We start from the raw sequence: 24,407 nt of genomic DNA on the forward strand, positions 1-24,407 counted from the left end.
ATTTTTACTAAGTAAGAGACGTTACACAAGATTGTCCAATGTGTAGAATTTGATGGTTCCCAGTACAGATCAAAATATGACCCTGCTGAAGAACATTTTCAAACATTGCTGGGGTGGGCATGTGCAAAGTCTTGAACTCTTGGCCTTCATCAAGACTTTGACCAAATACTCCTTCAGGGAAGCTTGACAAAACATGGGCCTCCGCATTTAGGTATCAGAGGGATTCTACCACATCATTTGGAACAGAGGTGGGTTCCTACCAGTTCGCACCCATTCGGTAGAATCGGTTCGTCAAATCTACCGAACCGGTTAGAAGAGGTTCCACCAGTGGACCCGGAAAGCAGGCCACACCTACAGAAGAGGGTCCAAATTTGTTTGAAACCCACCACTGGTCCTTGGATATGATTATTCTACACTATCATGCTCCTATTTATAAAACTCAGTGCCTCTTGAAAGGTAAGGATGACAATTGCGTTTGTGGTGCAATCAGAACATTGCGTGTGTTGAAGTTGTTTTAACGCAAACCAAAGATGCCTTTCAAAAAACAAGTTTACCTCATATTCTTATGCAGTGCTGTGTGTGAGGTAATTTAAGGTGGTTCTGACAACTGTCGTCGGCATCTTCATATCCGGCCACATGGGCGGCAAGCCACTCCCATCCGGTCACATGGGTGGCAAGCCACTCCCACAAAGGAGGCCACACCCATAGAGTAGGTTCGAACAATTTTTGAAACCCACCACTGATTTGGAAGCACCTGCTGGACTGGCTTTAATAGTCTTCTATGGAAGATGCTTTGAAATGATGCAGTTGAAGGTGACCCTTTCAGTACTTCATGTAGAAGCCTTGAGAGGAAGACCCTAATTTCTCCTTTCTATACCCCCACTTCAGAGATTGGGATGGAGTCATCTCCATCAGTGTCCCCGTCCCCGTCGCCCCCCTCCTCCACATTGCCCTTGGCTGAATACAAAGCATTCTCTCCTCAAAGACGCCAAGATTGGCATTCATAAGGAAACCTTGAAATCATTTGTACTCTCATACAAATGAGCATGGATGTACATCATGAAGATGTGCTTTTCTTCCCCTACACATTTTTTTATCTATCAATAAACTGTTTAAGAACAATCATGTTTTACTTTATTTTTAACAAGTACATTGAATCGCCAGAAAAAAACATTGCCTTCTCCTTGCCTTTCCAAATGTTTTGTGTTTTTGAAACAGCTTCATGAATATCAAAGTGACCGATTCGATTTTTTTTCAATTTTGTGTTTTTGAAACAGCTTCATGGATATCAAAGTGACCGATTCAATTTTTTTTTCAATTTTGTGTTTTTGAAACAGCTTCATGGATATCAAAGTGACCGATTCAATTTTTTTTAATCGTTGCTTCGCGAATGGGGCTATGTAGAAAAATAATATGCGATCCCTATATTTCATCATTGATTTACAAACCGCTATCTAGTAGGGAAGGATGCAGAAGAAGCATAACTTGAGTTTCATCCGCTTGGTTGATTTTTTCTAATTTTTTCCATTTTAAACTTATGGTCATTAATCTAGGATTAATGTCCTGCATGTGGTGGAAGGTTGCAGGAAATGATATCTATGATTCAGTCTGGAGGGCCCAGAGATAATAGAGGAACAATACTAGATTGCCAGATTTAGCAACACCTCTGTTTCCCATCTCTAATACAAACGACTGTTATCTGCTTATAGTATTGTAAAATGCAAGAGATGGCTTTCGAAAGTATTGTGATTCCTCTTTCAGTCTATCACTCCGCCAGAATCAACCGGGGACCCCAATAACATGACTATCCTGGCAGAAGAAGCTCGGCAATTGGCTGCACGGTGAGAGATGCCCCCTTTATCTTTTTCTCCCTGGGTAATCTTAAACATGCCTCTACTTGGCAGATTGTTGAGGAACCCAAAGCTACCATCTCCCTTCTTTGTTTAATAGCAATAGCAATAGCAGTTAGACTTATATACCGCTTCATAGGGCTTTCAGCCCTCTCTAAGCGGTTTACAGAGTCAGCATATCGCCCCCAACAACAATCCGGGTCCTCATTTCACCCACCTCGGAAGGATGGAAGGCTGAGTCAACCTTGAGCCAGTGAGATTTGAACAGCCGAACTGCAGAACTACAGTCAGCTGAAGTAGCCTGCAGTGCTGCATTTAACCACTGTGCCACCTCAGCTCCTTAATCTTTTCTCCAAGTCCATCATTGCATTAAATGGTAACTTGTCTACATCACCTTCAGCTTAAGATCTCCTCCTCAATCCTGTGGAGGAAGTGTTCCCTGCTTCCATATTCTTTCTATCCCCAAATCTCATTCCTTTAAAAAAAACAAAAAAACATTCCCTTCTCTTTTCTGCTCTGAAAAGAACAGATTGAAAGAAACCAGGGGTGAAATTCAGCAGGTTCTGGCAGGTTCTGGAGAACCAGTAGCGGAAATTTTGAGTAGTTCGGAGAACTGGCAAATACCACTTCTGGCTGGCCCCAGAGTGGGGTGGGAATGGAGATTTTGCAGTATCCTTCCCCTGCCAAGCCCACAAAGCCACGCCCCCAGGAATGGTAGTAAAAAAAAAATTGAATTTCACCACTGAAAGAAACCCATAATAGCAGTAGCAATAGCAGTTAGACTTATATACCGCTTCATAGGGCTTTCAGCCCTCTCTAAGCGGTTTACAGAGTCAGCATATCGCCCCCAACAGTCTGGGTCCTCATTTCACCCACCTCGGAAGGATGGAAGGCCGAGTCAACCTTGAGCCGGTGAGATTAGAACCGCCGAACTGCAGATAACAGTCAGCTGAAGTTGCCTGCGGTACTGCACCCTAACCACTGCGCCACCTCGGCTCTTCTATGGGGCAGTTATACACTATTACTCTTTTTTGAATTGTGTTGCTTATTTAAGTATACTCTAAACCAAATGCTACATCTTCTCTATTGTATAAGTAGGCATACATGCATACACACATATATACTGCATTACTTGTAAAAGGCATAAACTATATGCAACTTTTCTCTGCAAAGTTTATATGTGACAAGTATTAGCTTGGAAAGAATGGGTTGTCCACTTGTTTTTATTTAAAACGAAGCAATCCCATGATTCCCCCACTCATGGAGAACATGAGCCGCACTTGTATTTTTACATTTTAGCATGATTCTAATTCTTAATAGATTCATTCTGATTTTAAATAGAAGGGATTTTTTAAGAAGGGAGTCGGAGAGATTGAAAAATCCTACTTCTGGTTTACAGTGTATCTCTAGTGCAGTGTTTCTCAACCTTGGCAACTTGAAGATGTCTGGACTTCAACTCCCAGAATTCCCCAGCCAGCGAATGCTGGCTGGGGAATTCTGGGAGTTGAAGTCCGGACATCTTCAAGTTGCCAAGGTTGAGAAACACTGCACTAGGCACTGACTATTGAATTCTGGGAGTTGAAGTCCAGACATCTTCAAGTTGCCAAGGTTGAGAAACACTGCTCTAGTGTGATTATGGTATTCTGCGACTCAGTTGTTCAAACTGACTACAGCATCAGCCAGGCCTTTTTCTCCATCTTCTGGTTTGAGGACCCTGACATGTTCTAGCGAACTGAGTTCCAATCTATTGTCACGGCATGCCCCTCTTTCTCCCCCCCCACTCCACCACTACGCATTACTCATTTCCTGTTTGAGCAATACTGTTGAACAATGGGGATGACGTAATCTGCCACAAGATTTAGAAGAGAATCTTTGTGGTAATCTTTTCCAGCAGATGGGAAGGCAGGCCTCTGCAGAGTGAGGTCAAAGGTGGAAACCAGAGGAGATGGAAGCGTGGACCTGGGATATTCTGGAATAAAGACTGCACCGGAGACGATGCTAGGCCAGAAATCAGCCCACTCTCAAAATTTCCACGATGGTGCATTTGGATTGGATTTAATGAATTTAAGGGCCGCCCAATCCCGAAGGACTTACAGAAATTTTAAAAAGTGGAGAATTAAAAACGGAGGAAGAACAAATAAAAAAAAACCACATCTAATCGGGGCTGGACCTCAGCCATGAGGTCAACAGCCCCAGGCCTGCCGGAATAGCCAGGTTTTAATAGCCTTTCGGAAGGCCATGAGAGTGGGTAGGGTCCGGATCTCTGGGGGTAGTTCATTCCATAGGGTCGGAGCGGCTACAGAGAAGGCCCTCCCCCGGGGAGCCGCCAGCCGACATTGTCTGGCTGGTGGAACCCGGAGGAGGCCCACCCTGTGCGATCTTATCGGTCGTTGGGAGGTATGTGGCAGAAGACGGTCTCGCAGATATCCGGGTCCTAGGCCATGTAGGGCTTTAAAGGTAATAACCAGCACCTTGAATCGCGCTCTGAGACCCATAGGGAGCCAGTACAGCTCGCGGAGGATAGGTGTAATGTGGGTGTACCTTGGTACACCCAGTATCACTCGCGCGGCTGCATTCTGGACTAATTGTAGTCTCCGAACACTTTTCAGGGACAGCCCCATTTGCCACGCAAACAGGTTCTTGTTCAACTTGGATTGAGTTAGTTATCAACAGAATTCAATTCAATTCAATCATGCATGATGATGCTTTGTCGAGCAAAATACAAATAGTAGCATATTTCAAATCATGTTTTCCATTGCTTTTGTCCCAGGCATAAAGCAGAAGCAGATAATATTGAGAAAATAGCTAAGGAAGCAAACGATACGTCGTCACAAGCATATAAGTTACTCTTGGACACACTAGCAGGAGAGAATGAAACAACTAATGACATCGATGATCTAAATCGAAAGTAAGTCTCACAAGGAAATGCTTACGGTTGTTTTGTTTTAAATATATGAATTGCTTTTCAGAGTTAAACCTAATGGTTTAAAGAATTGTGAAGAGGAGCTGTTTCTCTTTTTATTTCTTAATCCCTGTCTCAGTCTGAAGAATTCAAAGAGGGATCTCTATGAACTACAGGAGTATTGAAGTGCACTTTAATAGTATTTTGCAGGACAGGAACTTTATTTTGTCTCTCTATTATATGTTTGTTGCTGAGGTTCTCTTATTGAAATGAAACGTAGCAAGAGTTTAATGCAGAGATGTTATTAACTTCTTTTTTTTTTATTTCCTTTGTCTTAATATATTTTAGACTGTATTTGTTAAAAACCTATACCGTGTACGGGCTCTGGGAAGTCGGGGGGGAGGGAGGGGGGGTGTTAGGGGGGAGGGGAGGATATATAGTATGTGTTAGATTTTAAAGTAATGTGATTGCACTTGTATACTGTTGCTCTTTAATTCCAGTGTAAAAATAGGACAAGCTGAATATATTAATAGATAGTAGAAATACACCGAAGGGAGGAGTAGAGGGATAGAAGAAAGAGGGGTAGAGAGGGTGGGAGAGAGGACGGGAGCGAGGGGGAGAAGGAAGGGAGGGAGTGTATCAGGAGAGAGGAGTGGTAGAGGGGGAGGGGAAGTAGGGTAGAGGGGAATGTTGGAGGGAAGATGGAAAGTTGGAGGGGGGGCGAAAGAAAGGGTGTATGGAGGGTCGAAGAGGTACATTGGGTTTCTATTTTTGGGGGTATTGTTGACAAGAGGAATGGCTGTGTTTATTGTTTAATGTTATATGGCCCCGGTTATGCACAGTATATATGTGACGGTACGAAATGAAAATGGAAAATAAAAACACATTTACAGCGAAATGAAACATAGCAAGCTAACTATTTCTTAACTAAACATATTAAATAGAAACAGGCACACCCTTTTTATTCATCACTTAATTTTGAATTGTAATTGAAATACAGCAAAGGCATTTGTATGACAGAATATTTGGTCTGTAGGTTTCCCAAGCCAGTGCTTAAAGAATCAGCCACCCTTTAAATATCTTTTTCAGTGTCCCACTTCAATGATGGCCAACCAATTAATAAAATTATCAAATAAACCTCAGCTGGCAAATAACAATAAAGAATAGAAGGAGAGAAAGTAGATTATTAATGGATGGGAAAAGCAAGAAGAAAAAGGATAGGCCAAAGTGGGGAGGATTTGGTTGGAGAAAACGTTTCTGAGATCCTTTGTCAGTTGCTCCATGCAAACATAGATCCCTGTTCTGACCCTTCTCGTCGCCGTCCAGGAACGAAAGCCACAAGCAAACGTAAATCAGAATACTTTTAATCAGTCCAGACTCTCGTTGGCTGCAAGCCCAAAATAAACAGAGATAAGCACTTTGGCAGCAAGTTCTACAAACCTAGGCAGCAAATGCAAAAACAAACTCTCACAGCAAACCACTTCTCCAAGTTGGTTTCTCTGAATCATGAACGTTGACTCCTGCAAACAGGGCGTGGCACAAGCAGTCTCTTTTATAATCAGGAGAGGATCTTAATCAGCATCAGCTAAGCGCAATCATCTCCTACAATTATGCAATTCCGTCGAGTAGCCCTTCGACGGCGTGCATCCTGAAACAACTCCCGAATGTTTTCCTGAACACTCCCTCTGATTCAATGCTCTGCCGCCACCTGGTGGCCAACCAGTCTCTCCTCGCCCTGCTCGGAGTCGACACCCTGTCCAGGGTCCTCCACCTCCTCCAGGGCCAACTCATAAGACCCCCTCGCTGTCGGAGTCTGGCGGCAGCTCCAACGGCTCCTGCCGGGCCACAACAGATCCCATATACTGACTACTTCTTGCTTATACTAGTAACAAGACGGAAGATAGCAACTACAATAATAATAGCAATCCCCAGGGGGAACACCTGACCACAAGCATTGCTCTATATGACAGCATTCTTGTGACTCTTAACATGGTTTTCCCTGTCTATGAGCACAATCTTGCTCAAGAGCGGTCAGGATAAATGATAAGCAGGTGAATTTTTGTTAAATAAATAATTGTTCAGATTTCCCACAAATTGTGAACAATCAGCATTACTCACAACCCACGATTTCCTTCTTAGGCGGCTTTTTACCTGCAGAAAGATGACCACTAGGCAATGTATATCAAGCAAGAAATATGTTCGAGCTTGCTATAGAACAGCTGCCCTGGATACATTCCATTAGATTGTTCAGAGTAGGCTCTCTTCTGAAAGAGGCAAAACTTTGAAGTATTTCCAGGATTCCAGTCACGGGAAACAATGAGACTCCTTGCTCTGAAACCAATATATGTAGAATTATCCATATTTGAAACTACACCAAAGTCTTTTCCCTGAAAGAAAAATATTAATATTTGCTATTATTATTATTATTATTATTATTATTATTATTATTATTGTACAATTGTATCACAGCGGCCAGTTGTTTCACCGGATTTGGCATTGGTTACTAGTCGGGCCCCACCCAGGGGCCTAGGACGTCGTAACGTATTTTCTTAATATGCGTGCAGATCCAAGCAGTGCGGCTTTTTGCATTTGACTGATGGTGATTTTGTCAATTTTTAACTGTTTTAAATGTAATTCCAGTGCTTTTGGAATACCACCCAGTGTGCCAATTACCACTGGAATTACCACTGCTGGTTTGTGCCATAGTCGTTGAATTTCAATTTTTAAGTCCTGGTATCTTGTGATTTTTTCATGTTCCTTCTCGGCGACCCTGCTATCACCTGGTATTGCGATGTCTATGATTGTGACCTTATTTTTCTCAACCAGTGTGATGTCTGGTGTATTATGCGCCAGTATTTTGTCGGTTTGTATACGGAAATCCCACAAGATCTTGACCATCTGATTTTCGGTGACTTTTTCAGGCTGATATTCCCAGCAGTTTGTTGCTGTTTTAATATTATAATTTTTGCACAAATTCCAATGGATCATTTGTGCTACTGAATTGTGCCGCAATTTATAATCAGTCTGCAACTAATAATAATAATAAGAAGAAGAAGAATAACAACAACAACAACAACTAATATTAGTAGGCTCAAGAGCATGTACAGAGCAAATCTTCCCCCAAATTCAACAAACCAAACCAAACCTTCTTTTTGGAATAATCTACTGAATCCTATCTTCTTTTTTCTGCTTTCTTTTTCAGACAAGGCTGTCTGCCTAAAAAATAAATAAATAAAAACCTATAAGATACACACACAGAGAGACCCTTATGCAAGGAACACACATGAATGCTAAAAATACCTGTCAGCCTCTGTTTTGCTGCTTGCTTTTGGCTGCCATTGAAACGGGGAGGGGGGGGCATGGTATTTGGGTGGGGAAGTGTTCAGTGCAGGAGTGACTGTAAAAAAGGGAGCTGTTCTCACCATCTATTCTGCATGTTGCTGATAGAGGATTTGCCGCCAAGGCCAACTGTCCGGCATATCAACCTGATGATGCTTTTTAGCAATAGCAGTTAGACTTATATACCGCTTCATAGGGCTTTCAGCCCTCTCTAAGCGGTTTACAGAGTCGGCATATCGCCCCCACAGTCTGGGTCCTCATTTCACCCACCTCGGAAGGATGGAAGGCTGAGTCAACCTTGAGCCGGTGAGGTTAGAACCGCTGAACTGCAGATAACAGTCAGCTGAAGTGGCCTGCAGTACTGCACCCTAACCACTGCGCCACCTCGGCTCTTTTTGAAGATGTCTCCCACATGACACCCGTGGGGTGTATGGATTGGACCATGGGATGGGGTTACCAAGGGGAGGGGGTTGGGTCACATATTGATATCTATGATTACGCGCGCTTTTGCCTCAGATCTTGCTTTGCCTAGTTGCTATCTACTCAAAGCCAGTAAAAGTACTCTTAATTCTCCAAAATGGAGTTGAGTGGTTTCTTTCTTGGTTACTGAGGGAGGCCCCCGTGACAATATCTTTTTAAAAATGGCAGTTATGTACTTGGCAAGTTGACAAACCTATAGCTGTAAGCACTTTTCTTCTGTTTGGCCCAGTGGTGGGTTTCAAAATTTTTTTGAACCTACTCTGTGGGTGTGGCCTCCTTTGGGAGTGGCTTGTTGCCCATGTGACCTGGTGGGAGTGGCTTGCCGGCCATGTGTTCTCTCTCTCTCTCCTTCCTTTTGTCTCTCTGTCCCTTTTTCCTTTTTTTCTTTCATCTCTCTCTCTCACTTTTTCTTTTTTCTTTTTTTCTTTCTTCCTTTCTTTCTCTTTCTCTTTCTCTTTCTCTGTGTGAGTCTGTGTGTGTGTGTGTCAGTGGTGGGTTTCAAAAATTTTTGGGACCTCTTCTGTAGTTGTGGCCTGCTTTCTGGTGGAACCTCTTCTAACCGGTTCGGTAGATTTGACGAACCGGTTCTACCGAACCGGTGCGAACCAGTAGGAACCCACCTCTGCACCAGCCTTAGGCCGTTAGCCACACAGAGCACTAATGGAATGCTTTTGTTCCTTAGGTATAACCAAGCAAAGAATATTGCCCGAGACCTAGAAAAACAAGCCAATAAGGTTTCTGCGGACGCAAAAGAAGCTGGGGAAAAAGCATTACAGATCTACGCAAATCTCACCACTCTGCCATCTATAGACACTGCAGGCCTAGAGGTATTTTGAGATGGGCTCCTTGTTGAAGTCACTTAGACATTATGTTTAGCAAATCTTGAAAACTGTACTGGAGTATCGTAGATGACAATACTTAACTTCGGCTGAGGAATTACCTATGAAATGCCTTTTAAAACAAATCATGTAAAAGGCAGAATCACCCCAAGTAGAGATCAAAGTATATAGAATATTTTAAAGCTATCTAACATGCTTTACCTAGTTTGGCAAGTAGGTAAAGTTTTTCTCCCGTGCATCCAGCCTCGTAATGATTATGCAGACACACCCATGTCCTTTTCGGTGTCATTTTCTTCTGGGTATATCAGCGTTCTTGGATTTGGGAAATGGAAACATTTTCAAAACAGAATAAATGAGGACCCGAAGGATTATTATTATTTTTTCAGATTTAACTCTTAAACAAGGCATCTCTCTATTAGGAACTCTGTGAAAAGAAGGATTAGATAGCTCAGAGTTACTCTGTCTTAATGTCCTAACCACTAAAAGAGAACTGTAGTATATACATACCTAGTTTCCAAAACACTATAAGCCAACCCTTTTTTTCTTAGCATTAAATCCGATTTAAAATTCACTGTGTGGATTTAGCTTCCATGGTCATGTGCTGAGGACTTGATTCTAGAGTATTTTTTTTTCACTTCCCAGTCTAGGATTTCCAGGATCTAAAGATCTTCTTTCCACTTACTAATCAGGTTCAACCATGACTTAGCTTTTTTTTTTTTTTTTTTTGAGGTCTCTACTCCTAAGACTTCCTAGAACCAACTATATAGTACTTGCTATATTTTGGTTACTCATGCTTAACACCAGCACCCAAGCTATTTATTTATTATTTATTTATTTATTTGTCTTGTATGCCGCCCACTCCCGGAGGACTCCGGGCGGCTCACAAAAGACAAGGGAAAGGGGGAAAACAAGACAAAGACAACATATTAAAAACAAAACCAACATTCACAATTTCCATGGAGGTAGATGCTTCTCAGCTCCCCCCAGCCTGCTGGAACAGCCAGGGCTTGGTGGCTTTGCGGAAGGCCGGGAGGGTAGTAAGGGTCCGGATCTCAACAGGGAGCTTGTTCCAGAGGGCCGGAGCTGCAACAGAGAAGGCTCTCCCCCGGGGAGTCGCCAGCCGACATTGGCTGGCAGATGGAATCCGGAGGAGACCTAACCTGTGCGATCTCATTGGTCTGAGAGAGGTAATCGGCAGGAGGCGGTCTCTCAGGTATCTATATCTTGAGGCCTTATTAAAACATTGCAAAACCCTCCCTTTCATCTTAATACATTTTTTGGGGGGGGGGGTGTTGAAGGAGGCGACCTGCACAGTGGCAAATGCCCAGTCCATTTATTTTGTGCAACATTTCAAAAAAAAAAAAAAAAATGGAAAAAGATTATGATTCTGGAGTATTCCTGAAGACAGCATCTCCAGCATTCCCTTTATCAAAGATGTTGCTACAGAGAGCACAATGGGATCTGCGTCAGGTCTGGAATCTCTTTAAGGGGTGTGTTCGATCCAATTCATCAGCTGATAAGTTTTCTAAGAACAGTCTCTCGAATCTGTAGGCTGATATATCGGTTTAGGTTTCCTAAATTCACTGAAGCTGTTTTTCCTTCCTGCCTTTTTTTTTCCATATTCAGAATGAGGCAAAGAACATCAAGGAGGAAGCCCAGGAATTAGAACTGCTCATTAAAGACAAACTAAAGAATTATGAAGATCTGAGAGAAGATATGAGGGAGAAAGAATTGGAAGTCCAGAATCTTTTGGAGAAAGGCAAGACAGAACAGCAGGTCAGTTATAACTAGCATAAATCCTTGTCCTGATGTTTGTGTGTGTGTGTGTGTGTGTGTGTGTGTATTCCACTCTCATAATTACCACACGCATTACAAAACTGGAATGGTTATTCATCAGTGGTGGGTTTCAAATTTTTTTAGAAACCTGTTCTGTGGGAGTGGCTTGGCAGTCATGTGACCGGGTGGGAGTGGCCAGCTTGATGTCACTCATCAGGAGATGTCATGGATTGGGTAAAATGTGGTGAAGCTCACTTTAACAGCGCTCTTGCTTAGCAGCCACAATTTTGGCCTCAATTGTAGTCAAAAGTCAAGGACTGTCCCTACCTTCCTCTGCATGGCAGCCTTGTCCTGGTAAACTGTTTCTCCTTTCTGGCAATTTTCCTCTCTGTTAGAGAGGAATCCATACAATGTAAGGTTTTCTGCTGCAGCAGGGGGTTGGACTAGATGACCTCCTAGTAGGCTTCTAGCCCTAAATTGCTGTGCTGTTTTTCTTTCTTTCTGCTAACAAAGAAACCTGCCTCATTCCACATGCCTGCCAGATAGAGAAAATGACCCTAGAGAAAGTTTGGTTCCATTCACAAGCAGGGAATCATCCAAACCCTTTTAGAAACATAATGCTCATATTGCACAAACCCCAAAACTTCAAAAACATAAAACCATATAACATACCACCATATATAACCATATAACCAATTTGTTCTTTCCTGCATCTTTTCAATTTAAAGTTATTAAGACTTGTGGACTTCAACTCCCAGAATTTCACAGCCAGGCATGCTCAGTTCTTATTTAAAGCGGCAGCATTTGTTTTTCTCCTTTGCGAAAGAAATTTCCTCCTTTCTTTTTCTTCTCCCTTCCCCTCCTTCCTCCCTCTCTCCCTCCCTCCCCTCCTCTCAAACACACACACACAGAGAGAAGTTGGATCGGATTATCTCTCCTACCTCCTTCCCTCTCTCTCTCTCACTCACTCTCAAACACACACACACACACACACACACACACACACACACACACACAATAAAGTTGAATTGGATATCTTTTCCAGTGGCTTGAAAGCAGCTCCTCTGCCATCCCCCCCATTCCCCCGCTGCCTTCCCCAAACACCTCTCCCTTTGCAAATGCAGCCTGCTGTCTGGGTGGGAAATGCCTGGAACGCAATAAAACCCACCCACTCACCTCCTTCTGGCAGGCTGGGATTGAGAGGAGAGGCAGAGAAGCCAGAGGGGAGCAGATCTAAGTCTTCCGAAAGAAAGGGGCTGGGGGAAAGTGTGTATGCTACAGCTTGCCTGGCTTCCTGCCTCCTCCTGTGGTCTCCTCAGGGCTCACTTGTGCTCTCCCTCCCCAAGTGTAGTTTGATTGCAGGTGGAGCCACGTTGCCTTTTCAAACTTGTAATCAGTGAAGCTGGGCTGGATTTTTACATAGCTTTATTCAGCTGTGTGTGTGTGGGAGAAACGGATGGGGGCCTGGGGAGGAAGTCACTACACTTGGGGAGGGAGAGCACAAGCGAGCACTGAGGAGACCACAGGAGAAGGCAAGAAGCCAGGCAAAGAGCCATGCTGTAGCACACACACACTTTCCCCGGATCGGCTATGTAAAAATCCAGCCCAGCTTCACTGGTTACAGGTTTGAAAAGGCAACGTGGCTCCACCTGCAATCAAACTACACTTGGGGAGGGAGAGCACGAGCGAGCCAGGTCCTTCCCGCCAGCCTTTGGCCAAAGCCCCACACAGCACCAGGAGAATGAAGGTTGAATTCCTACCCTTCCCTCCGACCCACACGTACCTTTTCCAGCTGCTTCAGAGGATTTCAACTCTGCTCTTGCCTCGGGTCCTCTGAAGAAGCCCTGCCCTTCCTTCCTTCCTTCCTTCCTTCCTTCCTTCCTTCCTTCCTTCCTTCCTTCCTTCCTTCCACAGCTGGAACGGGTTCTAACCGGCACGATAGATTTGTGGAACCGCTTCTACCGAACCGGTTAGAACCGGCAGGAACCCACCCCCTTTACTCTTTCATTATTTTCTTGAAGATATAGAATCTGTCAATATAAAGTTTGCATTGTGTGGTACATTAGCACTTGTTTTTAAACACAGTTTTATTTCCATTTTATAACTACTAGAATGATACCACGTAATTCTGCATTTTTTCATATAATAATGATTGGCTAGAGCTCTGGGTTTAGAGACCTTATCCTTTATTGCTTCTAGTTATACTTTCTTGAAAAACCCTTCCCTTTTTTATCCAAGTCTTAGTCTTTTTTAAAAAAAATAAAGGATAATAAAAGTTTACCTTTTAGACTTACCTCTGCAGGTGAAAATTAAGTTGAGATTCAGATTCAGATTTAGTTTATTTGTTCTCCGGGAGGGACTCAGGGCGGCGAACAACTCAAAAGGGGAAAAGGGGATACAAACACAATGCACGTAATTAAATGACACAAGAGTCATACAGCCATACAAGTCGAGAGGGGAGGGGAGTTGAGGAAGGAAGGGCGATATCAGTAAATTACAATTTGCAAGTCTTTATCCCTGCCCCATTTCGATGGCATGGGATGCATATAGTATAGAAATAAATCTAGAGAACGACCTTGCATTTTTGAACAGACTGCTTTTCTCATGCTTGCAACATTTAAGAGCCGAGGTGGCGCAGTGGTTAAATGCAGCACTGCAGGCTACTTCAGCTGACTGCAGTTCAGCAGTTTGGCTGTTCAAATCCCACCAGGCTCAGGGTTGACTCAGCCTTCCATCCTTCCGAGGTGGGTGAAATGAGGACCCGGATTGTTGTTGGGGGCAATATGCTGACTCTGTAAACCGCTTAGAGAGGGCTGAAAGCCCTATGAAGCGGTATATAAGCCTAACTATTGCTATTTGAGCATTAGAATTTGAGCAGATACGTCAGAAGGGAGCATATGACAACTCATTATGTGTTTCCGTAGACTGCTGATCAGCTTTTGGCTCGAGCAGATGCCGCCAAAGCTTTGGCTGAAGAAGCTGCCAAGAAAGGAAGCAACACACTCCGGGAGGCCAATGAGATCCTGAACAATTTGAAAGGTAGGCAGCCTAACTTCCCGAGGAACCATGTGGCAGAAGGGCAGGATGCCCTGCCAGAATAGGATTCTCCTTGCACAGAAATCAAGGTGTCGTCTCGCCAAGTCTATTATTCCGGTTCTTACCATCTCTACCTCTATGATAGAATGTGTTCTGTTGAAAAGGCAGTGTCAATTTCTGCTTCACTTAACAACCAAGAAAGAAACCACTCAACTCCATTTTTGCAGAATTAAGAGAACTTTTACTGATTATAAGTAAATAGAAGCTAAGCAAAGCTGGATCTGAGCAAAAGCGCGCGCAAAGCAGTAGATATCAATACATGACCCATTCTTCTCCCCTTGGTAACCCCAGCCCATAGTCCAATCCAATATCTCCACAGCTGTCAGGTGGGAGACATCTTCTAAAATCATCATCAGGTTGGTATGCCCGGACAGTTGGCCTTGGCGGGAAACTCCCCTCCTTGCCACATGCGCAGAAGATGGTGAGAACAACTCCCAATTAACAATCCTCCTGTACAGATTATTTCCCGCTCCCAAATACCATGCGCTCCCTCCCCGTTTTAATGGCAGCCGAAAAGCAAGCAGCAAAACAGAGGCTGACAGGCAGTTTTGTTTCACTTTGTGGGAAAGGCAGAATTCAATTTCATGGGAATTTAATGAGAAGTAAGGCTAGGAACTAGTGATTGAAATCAGCAATCAGAAAAGGGCAGAGGTTCCTAAATCCTTTAAGACTTTCTACTTGGAGTATATTGCAAGCTTTGTGATATTCTTGCAAAACACATTTCTTCGGATAACTTTGGCTCCCTCGGCTAAGAAACAGAGATAAGTACCACCCGCTAGAGTTGGAAACTACTGGAACGGGGAAGCCTTTACCTTTATTTCAGTATTGAAATAAAGTGTTGAATAGTAACAAATGGGGATGATTACAACATCCTGGGTGTCAGCGTTCCAAGTATCATGTAGAATTAAATCAGAGTCCAAGGCAAAACGATCCTTAAAGTTCCAATTTAATAAAGCAGACATCTTAGCACATCTGTGTTAATCCCAATTCTGGAAATGACTTCCCACCCAGTTAAAAGTTCATGATCTTGGCTTCTAGAAAAGAACGATAACAATACATTCCACAATCCTACTCCTGTCTATTCCCCCCTCCCATCAACTATACTAATGAAGCAGAACAATGAAATAAGAGAAAGTGTGGCAGGCCAAAATTCTAAAAGGAATATAATTGCAGGCCTGACACTGGGACTAATCATAAATAATACTATGATTTTCATCTTTGCAAACTGCCAGTGGGGTTAATCTGACGGCCATTGGGCTGAAAAGTTGGACTGAACAGATTTTTGTGTGGTCTACTGTAGCTGCACTTCTCTTTTCCCCTTGGTTTTAGACTTTGATAAACGTGTGAATGATAACAAGACTGCTGCTGAGGAAGCTCTCAGGAAAATTCCTGCCATTACCCAGACCATTATGGATGCAAACAGTAAGACCCGCCAAGCAGAACTGACCCTAGGCAATGCGGCTGCAGATGCCAGAGAAGCCAAAAACAAAGCCGATGATGCTGAGAGAATTGCTACGTCTGTAAATAATGTAAGTCGTGGGAAAATATATATATATTTGTTGTGGCCCAGCAGGAGCCGTTGGAGCTGCCACCAGACTCCGACAGCGAGGGGCCCTCTGAGTCGGCTCTGGAGGATGTGGAGGACCCTGGACAGGGTTCTGACTCCGAGCAGGGCGTAGAGAGGCTGGTTGGCCACCAGGAGGCGCCTGAGCCTTGGACCAGTGGGGAGGAGACAAGGGAGTGTGATCCGGATGTCAGCAGTGGGGAGGAGCCAAGGGAGTTGTTCCTAGACGCCCGGCACCGGAGAGCTAATAGGCGTAAGGAACAGTTACGCAGTTACAGGAGGTAATTGCACTCAGCTGGCGGTCATTAGGCTCCTCTCCAGACTATAAAAGGAATGCTTGTGCACACGCCCCTTTTGCAGAAGTCAACGCATTAACGAATGTTGGAGAACTGTGGGGATAGCTTGGCAGGCTGGATTGCTGCCAAGGCTTGTCTGTGCTGGTTTCCTGCCAAGGACCTGTCTGTCTGTGAATAAATTCCGTAAAGTATCTTTGGCTCGGAGTGCTTTGGTGTGGGCCGAGGGGGGGCGGGGGGTCAGAACGTATATTAGTAGGAGATTTCTGAGTCATTCAAAAAACAGTGTCTTCCTCAATCCTGGGCAAAACTGTGTTGTCTATGAACCCAGGCCTCTCCAGTTCTCTTGGAGAATGCAAAGCCTATGAGCAAGGCTGTTGCCTAGCCTCTTCTAGGAGATGGGAAGGGAACAACATATGTAGCCCAGCCATATCACCTGAGCAATTAAGAAAATTTCAGTAGGCTGTAGGTCTTAAGGCCAAGATTACTGCAAGATGCTCTGACCCGATACTTTCAAGAGCCGAGGTGGCGCAGTGGTTAGGGTGCAGTACTGCAGGCCACTTCAGCTGACTGTTATCTGCAGTTCAGCGGTTCAAATCTCACCGGCTCAAGGTTGACTCAGCCTTTCATCCTTCCGAGGTGGGTGAAATGAGGACCCGGACTGTGGGGGGCGATATGCTGACTCTGTAAACCGCTTAGAGAGGGCTGAAAGCCCTATGAAGCGGTATATAAGTCTAACTGCTATTGCTATATTCACCAATGGGACAAGAGGATTGTTGTGATGAAATGTCACAGTTGCTGGCAATTTTGGATTGCCTGGACTAAAGAGCTTGAGATCTTTCATAAATGTTCTCGTGGCATTAATAAGACTGTTAAATTAAGGAAACCCATTAAATGCAAATGCACGGGGATCTCTGTTGAAATAAGTCAACAGTCCTCTGTGTTGCTTGGCCTTTGGTGTCTAATTTTCTAACGTTGGAATGTCTTTCAATATCTTCAAGAATATGATTTCTGCCAATTCTAGAACGCTAGTGCCACAAAGGAGATTGCAGACAACACCTTTAAGACGGTCACCGACTTGGACAAAGAAGTTGATGACATGCTAAAACAATTGACAGAAGCAGAGAAAGAGTTAAACAAGAAGCAGCAAAGTGCCGATCAAGATATGATGATGGCAGGAATGGTAAGTAATTATGATTGTTTTAAAAAAAACCATTTGGTTGTTTAAGATTCTCATCCATTATAGAGATCAGCGTGTGCTATTCCCAATCTTTTTAACTAGGTAAAAGTACAGACTGTATGTTTCTTTTTTATATATATATATATAAATTTTTATTTTTATTACACAGACAACACATACAGACAACAATAAAAAATAAAAAAAGCATCACATACAGCATGTCGTTTGGTTACAGGTGTTTTAACATCCATATTCTCAAATAACATTTACCATCACAGATTTTTCATCTAGTATAACTAAATGCCTCACTTTTATTGTGCAGTATATGTTCAATTACGATTAGTATTATTTTTTCCCCAATAAATCATAGTTCCCTTACATTCTTGATTATCTATTTGATAACAGTATACCTTTATATAATCCCCATGTGAAAGAAAAGATTTTTTTTAACCAACCATTTATATTTATATATCACTATTTTCCATTATACATAATTCCACCAATCAACTATCAGGTATGCTTATGTTTATTGTTATCCTTGTACTTCATACCTTCAAACCAGTGGTGGGTTTCAAAAATTGTTGGAACCTACTCTGTGGGTGTGGCCTCCTTTGTGGGAGTGGCTTGCCGCCCATGTGACCAGATATGAAATTATGAATTAGTACTTAGGTCGGTCCAAGTAGCTATTCAGAAGTTAGTGGTTAGAAGCAATTGTAAAGCAAGATATGGAATTAAAACCAGAAATATTTTGTTGGCTATTTGAAAGGGATTATAATATATATTTAATTTTACACATGTTAGCAGCTGCTGGAATTGTGTTTGCACAACAGTGGAAAAACAGAGATATGTAAATGAATAAATATTACAATGTGCAGGAATAAATAAATTTGACAATTAAAATCAAGAAGGCTTTGAATACTTTTTCACGTGGGATTGGTTTTAGCAATTGCCAACTCACGGAAACAGAAATTAGAAATCCAAAAGTATGAAAGAAAACACCAATTATGTAAGGAAAAGTCCCTAAAATGTATAAGGAAATATTACTAGATCATTATTAATGCTTAGATAACTGTGGGACATTACACACCCACCAGTGGTGGGTTTCAAAAATTTTGGAACCTCTTCTGTAGGTGAGGCCTGCTTTCCGGGTCCACTGGTGGAACCTCTTCTAACCGGTTCGGTAGATTTGATGAACCGGTTCTACCGAATAGGTGCGAACTGGTAGGAACCCAGCTCTGCTTCAAACAGAAATCTTATTCCTTCATTTTTCAATAAAATATTCTAAATAGTCGCTACATATATATATACCAATGTTTAATTATTCCCTTATTAAAATTATTTATCAACAACAAGATATCATTGTAATATGTTCTTAAGATTATACATTATATCACCAATCCTCTATCAAGTATACATAAAGTCGTTATCCTTTTTAAAGCAAAAAATTCTAAAGTATTCAATTCATAGATGTATCAGTTTTTCGTTGTTAATCTATTTCATACTGTATGTTTCTTGTCATAAGATTGCAAAACTCTTCTTACCACTGAAATCACATAATATTCCTCCTCTGACTACCTTGTTCCTGATGACGTTTGCCATCCTATGGAAACGACATGACGTCAAGTATCAGTGAAAGGAAATTGATATCGGTGTGATCATTATTTCAGTGATTTTAACAGGGCATTTGTAGAAGTGGACATCCCAATTCGATCTCTTAAGTTTGGTAGCAGGACATGGCATCATTCCACATGTGTTCACCCATGAGTCACATGATAAAATGCATAATTTACATTTAATGTTACAGGCTACACAAGCGGCTCAGGAAGCAGAAGATAATGCAAAGAAGGCGAAGAGCTCAGTGAACAATTTGCTGAATATGATCAACGAACTTCTTGAAAAATTAGGTATATTTCTACATACATACATACATACATATGTATGTATGTATGTATGTATATGTGTGTGTTTTTTTATTTGTGCTGATAAATAAATAAAGGGAGACTAGTATAGATCTATTTCAAGCTATTTAACTCTCATCAGCTAGCCATACCCTTACTAGGATTCGAACCTGTGCTGTATTGCATCTTAAGCAAACGTCTTAGCCATTAAGCCACAGATCTCCTCCTTATCAGCTGAAGCCAGGGAAGAAGGTATATATTTAGTGTCACAACCCCTGATAAGCCCCAATTATGGGAGGAAGCTAACTGCTTCCATCATCTGTCAATCGGCTCGTCACAAGAGTCCATCACGACAGAAACCCAATATTTTTACTGTTGCCTTTGTTATATATTGTTTTTATTTGTGCTGATAAATAAATAAAGGGAGACTAGTATAGATCTATTTCAAGCTATTTAGCTCTCATCAGCTAGCCATACCCTTACTGGGATTCAAACCTGTGCTGTATTGCATCTTAGGCAAACGTCTTAGCCATTAAGCCACAGGTCTCCTCCTTATCAGCTGAAGCCAGGGAAGAAGGTATATATTTAGTGTCACAACCCCTGGTATATATATATATATTTCCTTTCAGCTGATGATTTGCTAGAAAATCCTGCCCTAAATGAGTCAGGTTATTGCCTTTGGCTATTCTTCAAGGTGTTTTGATCCTCAACCTAATGAATCTTAGCTAGAGAGGCTATGTGGCAAACAGTGTTTGAAATCATAGTCTAAATATTTGGAGGATATATTGTTTGTGAAAGATGGATGATAGGTATTTCTCAACAGAGGATTACCTCTGCTCTTTCAGCAGTAACATTGGGATGTATTCGTGGCTATATTAATCTTGGAAGTAGCTGAGAAAGTTGATCTAAACATCTTGTGGACTTATTTGAAATGCTAACGTACACAGATCTAGAATGGGTTGTAGTGATTTTAAATGGAGATACATAAATAGGCAACTCCAGAACTATCAAGTAGACACTGTGTCATTTGCAATCTAAATTTCTGATTAATTAAAATACAAGTAACAGTCTTCATATATTCAATTATCATATTCGGAAAGGAGGCTATATTGGCTAATGAAAAAAAAATGATGTGAATAGTTGCTGGCATATTAATTTCTTAGATGAAATACAGAAGCACTTTTGATGGCCATTGCTGAATCATTCATGCTTTTTAATATATTTAAATATTTGTGCTTATTTTTTGTCTTTCTATATTGGCATCAGTGGTGGGATTCAGCCGGTTCGCACCCATTCGGGAGAACCGGTTGGTAACTTTCTAAGTAGTTTGGAGAACCGGTTGTTGGAAGAAATCTCCTTTTGTTTTTTCCCCCACTTTCCAGGGCTAATCCTGCAAGGAAGGCAGGAAGGAAACATTCTAGTGTTGTTTCTAGTCTAATCTTTATTGCCCTGCTTACAGAAACTGCCTCTCCGGTTAACCCTTACTACATTGTAACAGCTAAGCGAAGTGCCCATCGACCTGAGTGACCTTGAGTTGGCCACGCCCACCCAGTCACATGACCACCGAGCCCCACCTACCCAGATGGTCATTAGGGCAGAGAACCGGTTGTTAAATTATTTTAATCCCACCACTGATTGGCATGTAAATCAAACATTACTTGTCGATGTCCTCTTACTCATATGTTGATAGTCCAGTCCTCACACCACTCCCCCTCCAGCTTTCAATCTCATTGAGTTTTCTCTGGCCAGAATCCAGAAAACACAAAACTTTTTTATGAGCCGAAGAGAACTTTCATTTGCTTTTGTTTACATAGCAACTCTTCACAGAACAATCTAATTGATCTTAATTGTTTGTTCTAAAAAACACAACAACAACAACAACAAGCTTAGCAAAAGGGCATTCGATGTTATACAGTCATTAGAGATTCAGTCTTTTTTTCTCCAATCTGGTAGTCAGAAATAACTTTTTGTAATAGATTGATGGGGGCTTCCTAACTTTTTTTTACTTTTCTATCTCTGTAGCACGAGTGGAAGCTGTGGACCAGAGCCAGCTCAGCACCATTGAAGATACTTTAAATGCTGCCAAAAATCAGATGAAGGATAGCGATCTAGACTGGAAAGTATCGGAACTAGAGAAAGCAGCTGAAAAGCAAGCTAGTGCCATCAATGAATACAACAGGGACATCAACACGATTTTGAAAGACATTAGCAATCTAGAGGACATCAAGAAAACCTTGCCAAGTGGCTGTTTCAATACCCCATCCATTGAAAAACCCTAAGGGTGTGCCAAGGGCAGGGGGTGGGGTGGGGGGCATTCCCTCAATGACTGGTGAAACAGTTTTGGTTGTGGGGTGCCTTACTTCCTAGATGATGTTCTTCAGGACCTTGGCCTCATCTCCCCACACAGTTCAGTTGTTCATTCTTTCCTACTTTGGGGTTTGGGAGGGGAAAATGCAAGTTTATATGAACTAAAAGCAATTTAATCACCAGCCTTGGGGGCCATCAGAAAGTTATCAAAGACATACACTCTATACGCTACTTTGCTCAAACACTCTACATTCTTTTTTCTCAGAAATTTTAATTTACAGCAACGATGGACTTTGTACCGAGAACTGAAGTAAGGGAGGGCACAAACACAGGCTCTCTCTCTTTTTTTTTTCTCCATTCCCTTTTTTCCATTCCTGTTATCTCCTGCCCTCCTGCAAATCGCTGTTGATCTATGAAGGAAATGGTTTGGCTACCAAAGTATTAAATAGCAATGGCCAGGATAACCACCCATTCCGAGACGGTGCAGGTGGGTTTCAGAATCTGCATTCTCCCCAAAGAAGGGAGAAAAGGGCTTATTCTTAAAACTAGTAGCCACTCAACCCTCTTTGGTAGCCAGCTGCCAGCTTTTAACCTTTCTAGTGTGCAATATGTGTATATGTGTATCTCGTTTCTGAGACAGTTCTCAGAAATGCTTTTTAAAGAGTCAGGAGGAAGGAGTGGTATATTTAGTTTTCCATGGTGCTAAAAGCTTGGCATGCATTTGGGCCTGTAAGGATAAAGTCAGGTGCTTCAGTTTTAATTGGGGGAAAAAAATTGTTCCTGTCCCTGAATTAAGACGGACAGATTTTTTTCTCTCTTTCTCTCTTAAAAATGAAAAAAAGATTTTAACATTTTCTATTTGCGTTTGGGGGAAGCAATTTATTCAGAAAGAACTTTTACCTGCTATGTTCCCCCCTCCGAAATATGAAGTTGTTATAACTTTTATCTGGTCAAAACAAACCCAAAGGATTTTGGCAGTTCTTCTCTCAGAGGTGATTTTGCTATGAAGAGTATTTGCCTGAAAGTACGGAATCCCAATAAAGTTTAGGCTCCTTCTTTTTTTCCCCCTGGCAAAACAAATAAAAATGACCCGGCTTCATTCTAGGGACAAATGTTTAGAAGTTGCAGTATTGACTAGCTGAGTTACTTGCAATTCAGCGTGAATGTCTGTCCTGTTTAGAAGTTTTGCCCCTTTTTCACTTTGGGAAAGCTTTGTAGGTGGAAGGTGGTTCTCTCCATAACCTCTCATACATCATCTTAAAACGAGAGGAAATTGTGTCGGCCTCCGTTGTTCCCTCCTTAGTGTGGTTTGATGCTTCCACCCACTCCATCCCATCCCTGCCTTCTCAGAACTGTGTGTACCAAGCCTTCAACACTATGCAACTGTGTACGTTTGCGTAGAGGGGAAGAAATTTTATTATCTGACACACACTGGTGCTATTAATTATTTCAAAGTTATATTTTTGTGTGAACGGGGGGTGTTTTTTTTGTGTGTCTTTGTTTCAAATCATGGCTATTTGTGTGAGGACGTCTGTTTCTCTCTCCTCTTCCCCCGTGTAAATATAATTGGTCTTGTTTCTAGAGAGGAACAGTTCCCTTCACTTCTTCAATAATTAACACCCTACTTACACCCTTCCTCTTGTGGTGGCAGTGATGAAGCATTTCCTGTCCAGACCTGCCCCATTGCATTCCCATACTGGCCTTTAATACCTTCTGTGATACTAACTTCAGATATATACATATATATATTTGCCCTTTATATTCCCTGGAGGGCCAACTTCTTGCCCATCTCTTCTACAACCAGCACTGATGCCCAAAGGATTTGGGGCCCCACCAGTCATGAAACGCTAATTTGGGGCCCTTTTAGTGGATACTTTGTCCGCTGAGATACTACATGGTGCAAAATAGGAAGCAGATCTGGATTTGTCTCCCCTTTTTATAGCGGGAGCAAAATATCACTTGAATTCCAAAGCTTCTCTGGATCGTCTTGTTGGTTTCTATTAACGATTTGAGTTGATTCCTGATGTTATGGCTATGAGCTTCTTGTTAGGCTTCTGTAGAAAATATAATATTGCTCGCCTTTTCACAGATAAATCTCCCCCCAATGAAGACAGTCATGTCAGGAAGAGGTTGAACTCTAGATCCCTTCCTCCCAGGCACACAGAAGGAAATAAAGAATGCTTTATAAGCACATGAGCTCTTTGTATATTTCTCGAACTGGTATCAGGTATACGCAGTCACACCACTTTATTGAGGATGGGATTATTGCTGTAGGCCCACTAGCAAATCTTGAGCTCAGTTTTCAACATGTACCTTTGTGTAGAAAAATCATAATTTATGTTTCCTTAGTGCCTTCAATTCTAACAGTCATCCAAGTTCTACTTGTATACTCCTTTCATTCATACATGAAGCAGTTAATCGAAAAGTGACACCAGCGGTTTCCATTTGACCAAGCCATTCATATGGCTGCATTCTAACAGTATCACCTGCCAAAAAGATATATATATATATATATATATATATATATATATATATATATATATATATATATATATATATATATATATATATATATATATATATATATTATATATATATATATATATATATATATATATATATATATATATATATATATATATATATATATATATATATATATATATATCTCTTTAGTTATTCGGGTTTTCTCCCGTGTAAAATTGGAGGTGTCTTGGTGACGTTTCGACAAAGTCTCATTCGTCATCTTCAGGCTTCGTGCTGCTCCTGGAAGCACGAAGCCTGAAGATGACGAATGAGACTTCGTCGAAACGTCGCAAGACACCTCCAATTTTACGCGGGAGGCCCGAATAACTAAAGACCTACATACTAACACCCGCGAAA

General features: G+C 41.9%; 1 protein-coding gene across 1 annotated transcript in view; it reads left to right on the top strand.

Annotated features, from left to right (window-relative positions):
- Window positions 1-22,532, top strand: part of LAMC1 (laminin subunit gamma 1) — a 164,796-nt gene extending 142,264 nt beyond the window's left edge. The window contains exons 20-28 of the mRNA XM_087726963.1: window positions 1,762-1,841; window positions 4,621-4,758; window positions 9,254-9,398; window positions 11,037-11,186; window positions 14,111-14,225; window positions 15,612-15,811; window positions 17,164-17,322; window positions 19,124-19,223; window positions 21,240-22,532. Of these exons, the coding sequence (XP_087583089.1) occupies window positions 1,762-1,841; window positions 4,621-4,758; window positions 9,254-9,398; window positions 11,037-11,186; window positions 14,111-14,225; window positions 15,612-15,811; window positions 17,164-17,322; window positions 19,124-19,223; window positions 21,240-21,496 (1,344 nt within the window). The 3' untranslated portion in view covers window positions 21,497-22,532. The remainder of the gene's footprint in view (window positions 1-1,761; window positions 1,842-4,620; window positions 4,759-9,253; window positions 9,399-11,036; window positions 11,187-14,110; window positions 14,226-15,611; window positions 15,812-17,163; window positions 17,323-19,123; window positions 19,224-21,239) is intronic.
- The last annotated feature ends 1,875 nt before the right edge of the window (window positions 22,533-24,407 follow it).

The sequence above is a fragment of the Thamnophis sirtalis genome, unplaced genomic scaffold, assembly GCF_051295495.1.
Source record: "Thamnophis sirtalis isolate CommonGarterSnake01/CBP01778 unplaced genomic scaffold, rThaSir2_p1.2 scaffold_12, whole genome shotgun sequence".
In the NCBI taxonomy this organism is placed as follows: domain Eukaryota; kingdom Metazoa; phylum Chordata; class Lepidosauria; order Squamata; family Natricidae; genus Thamnophis; species Thamnophis sirtalis.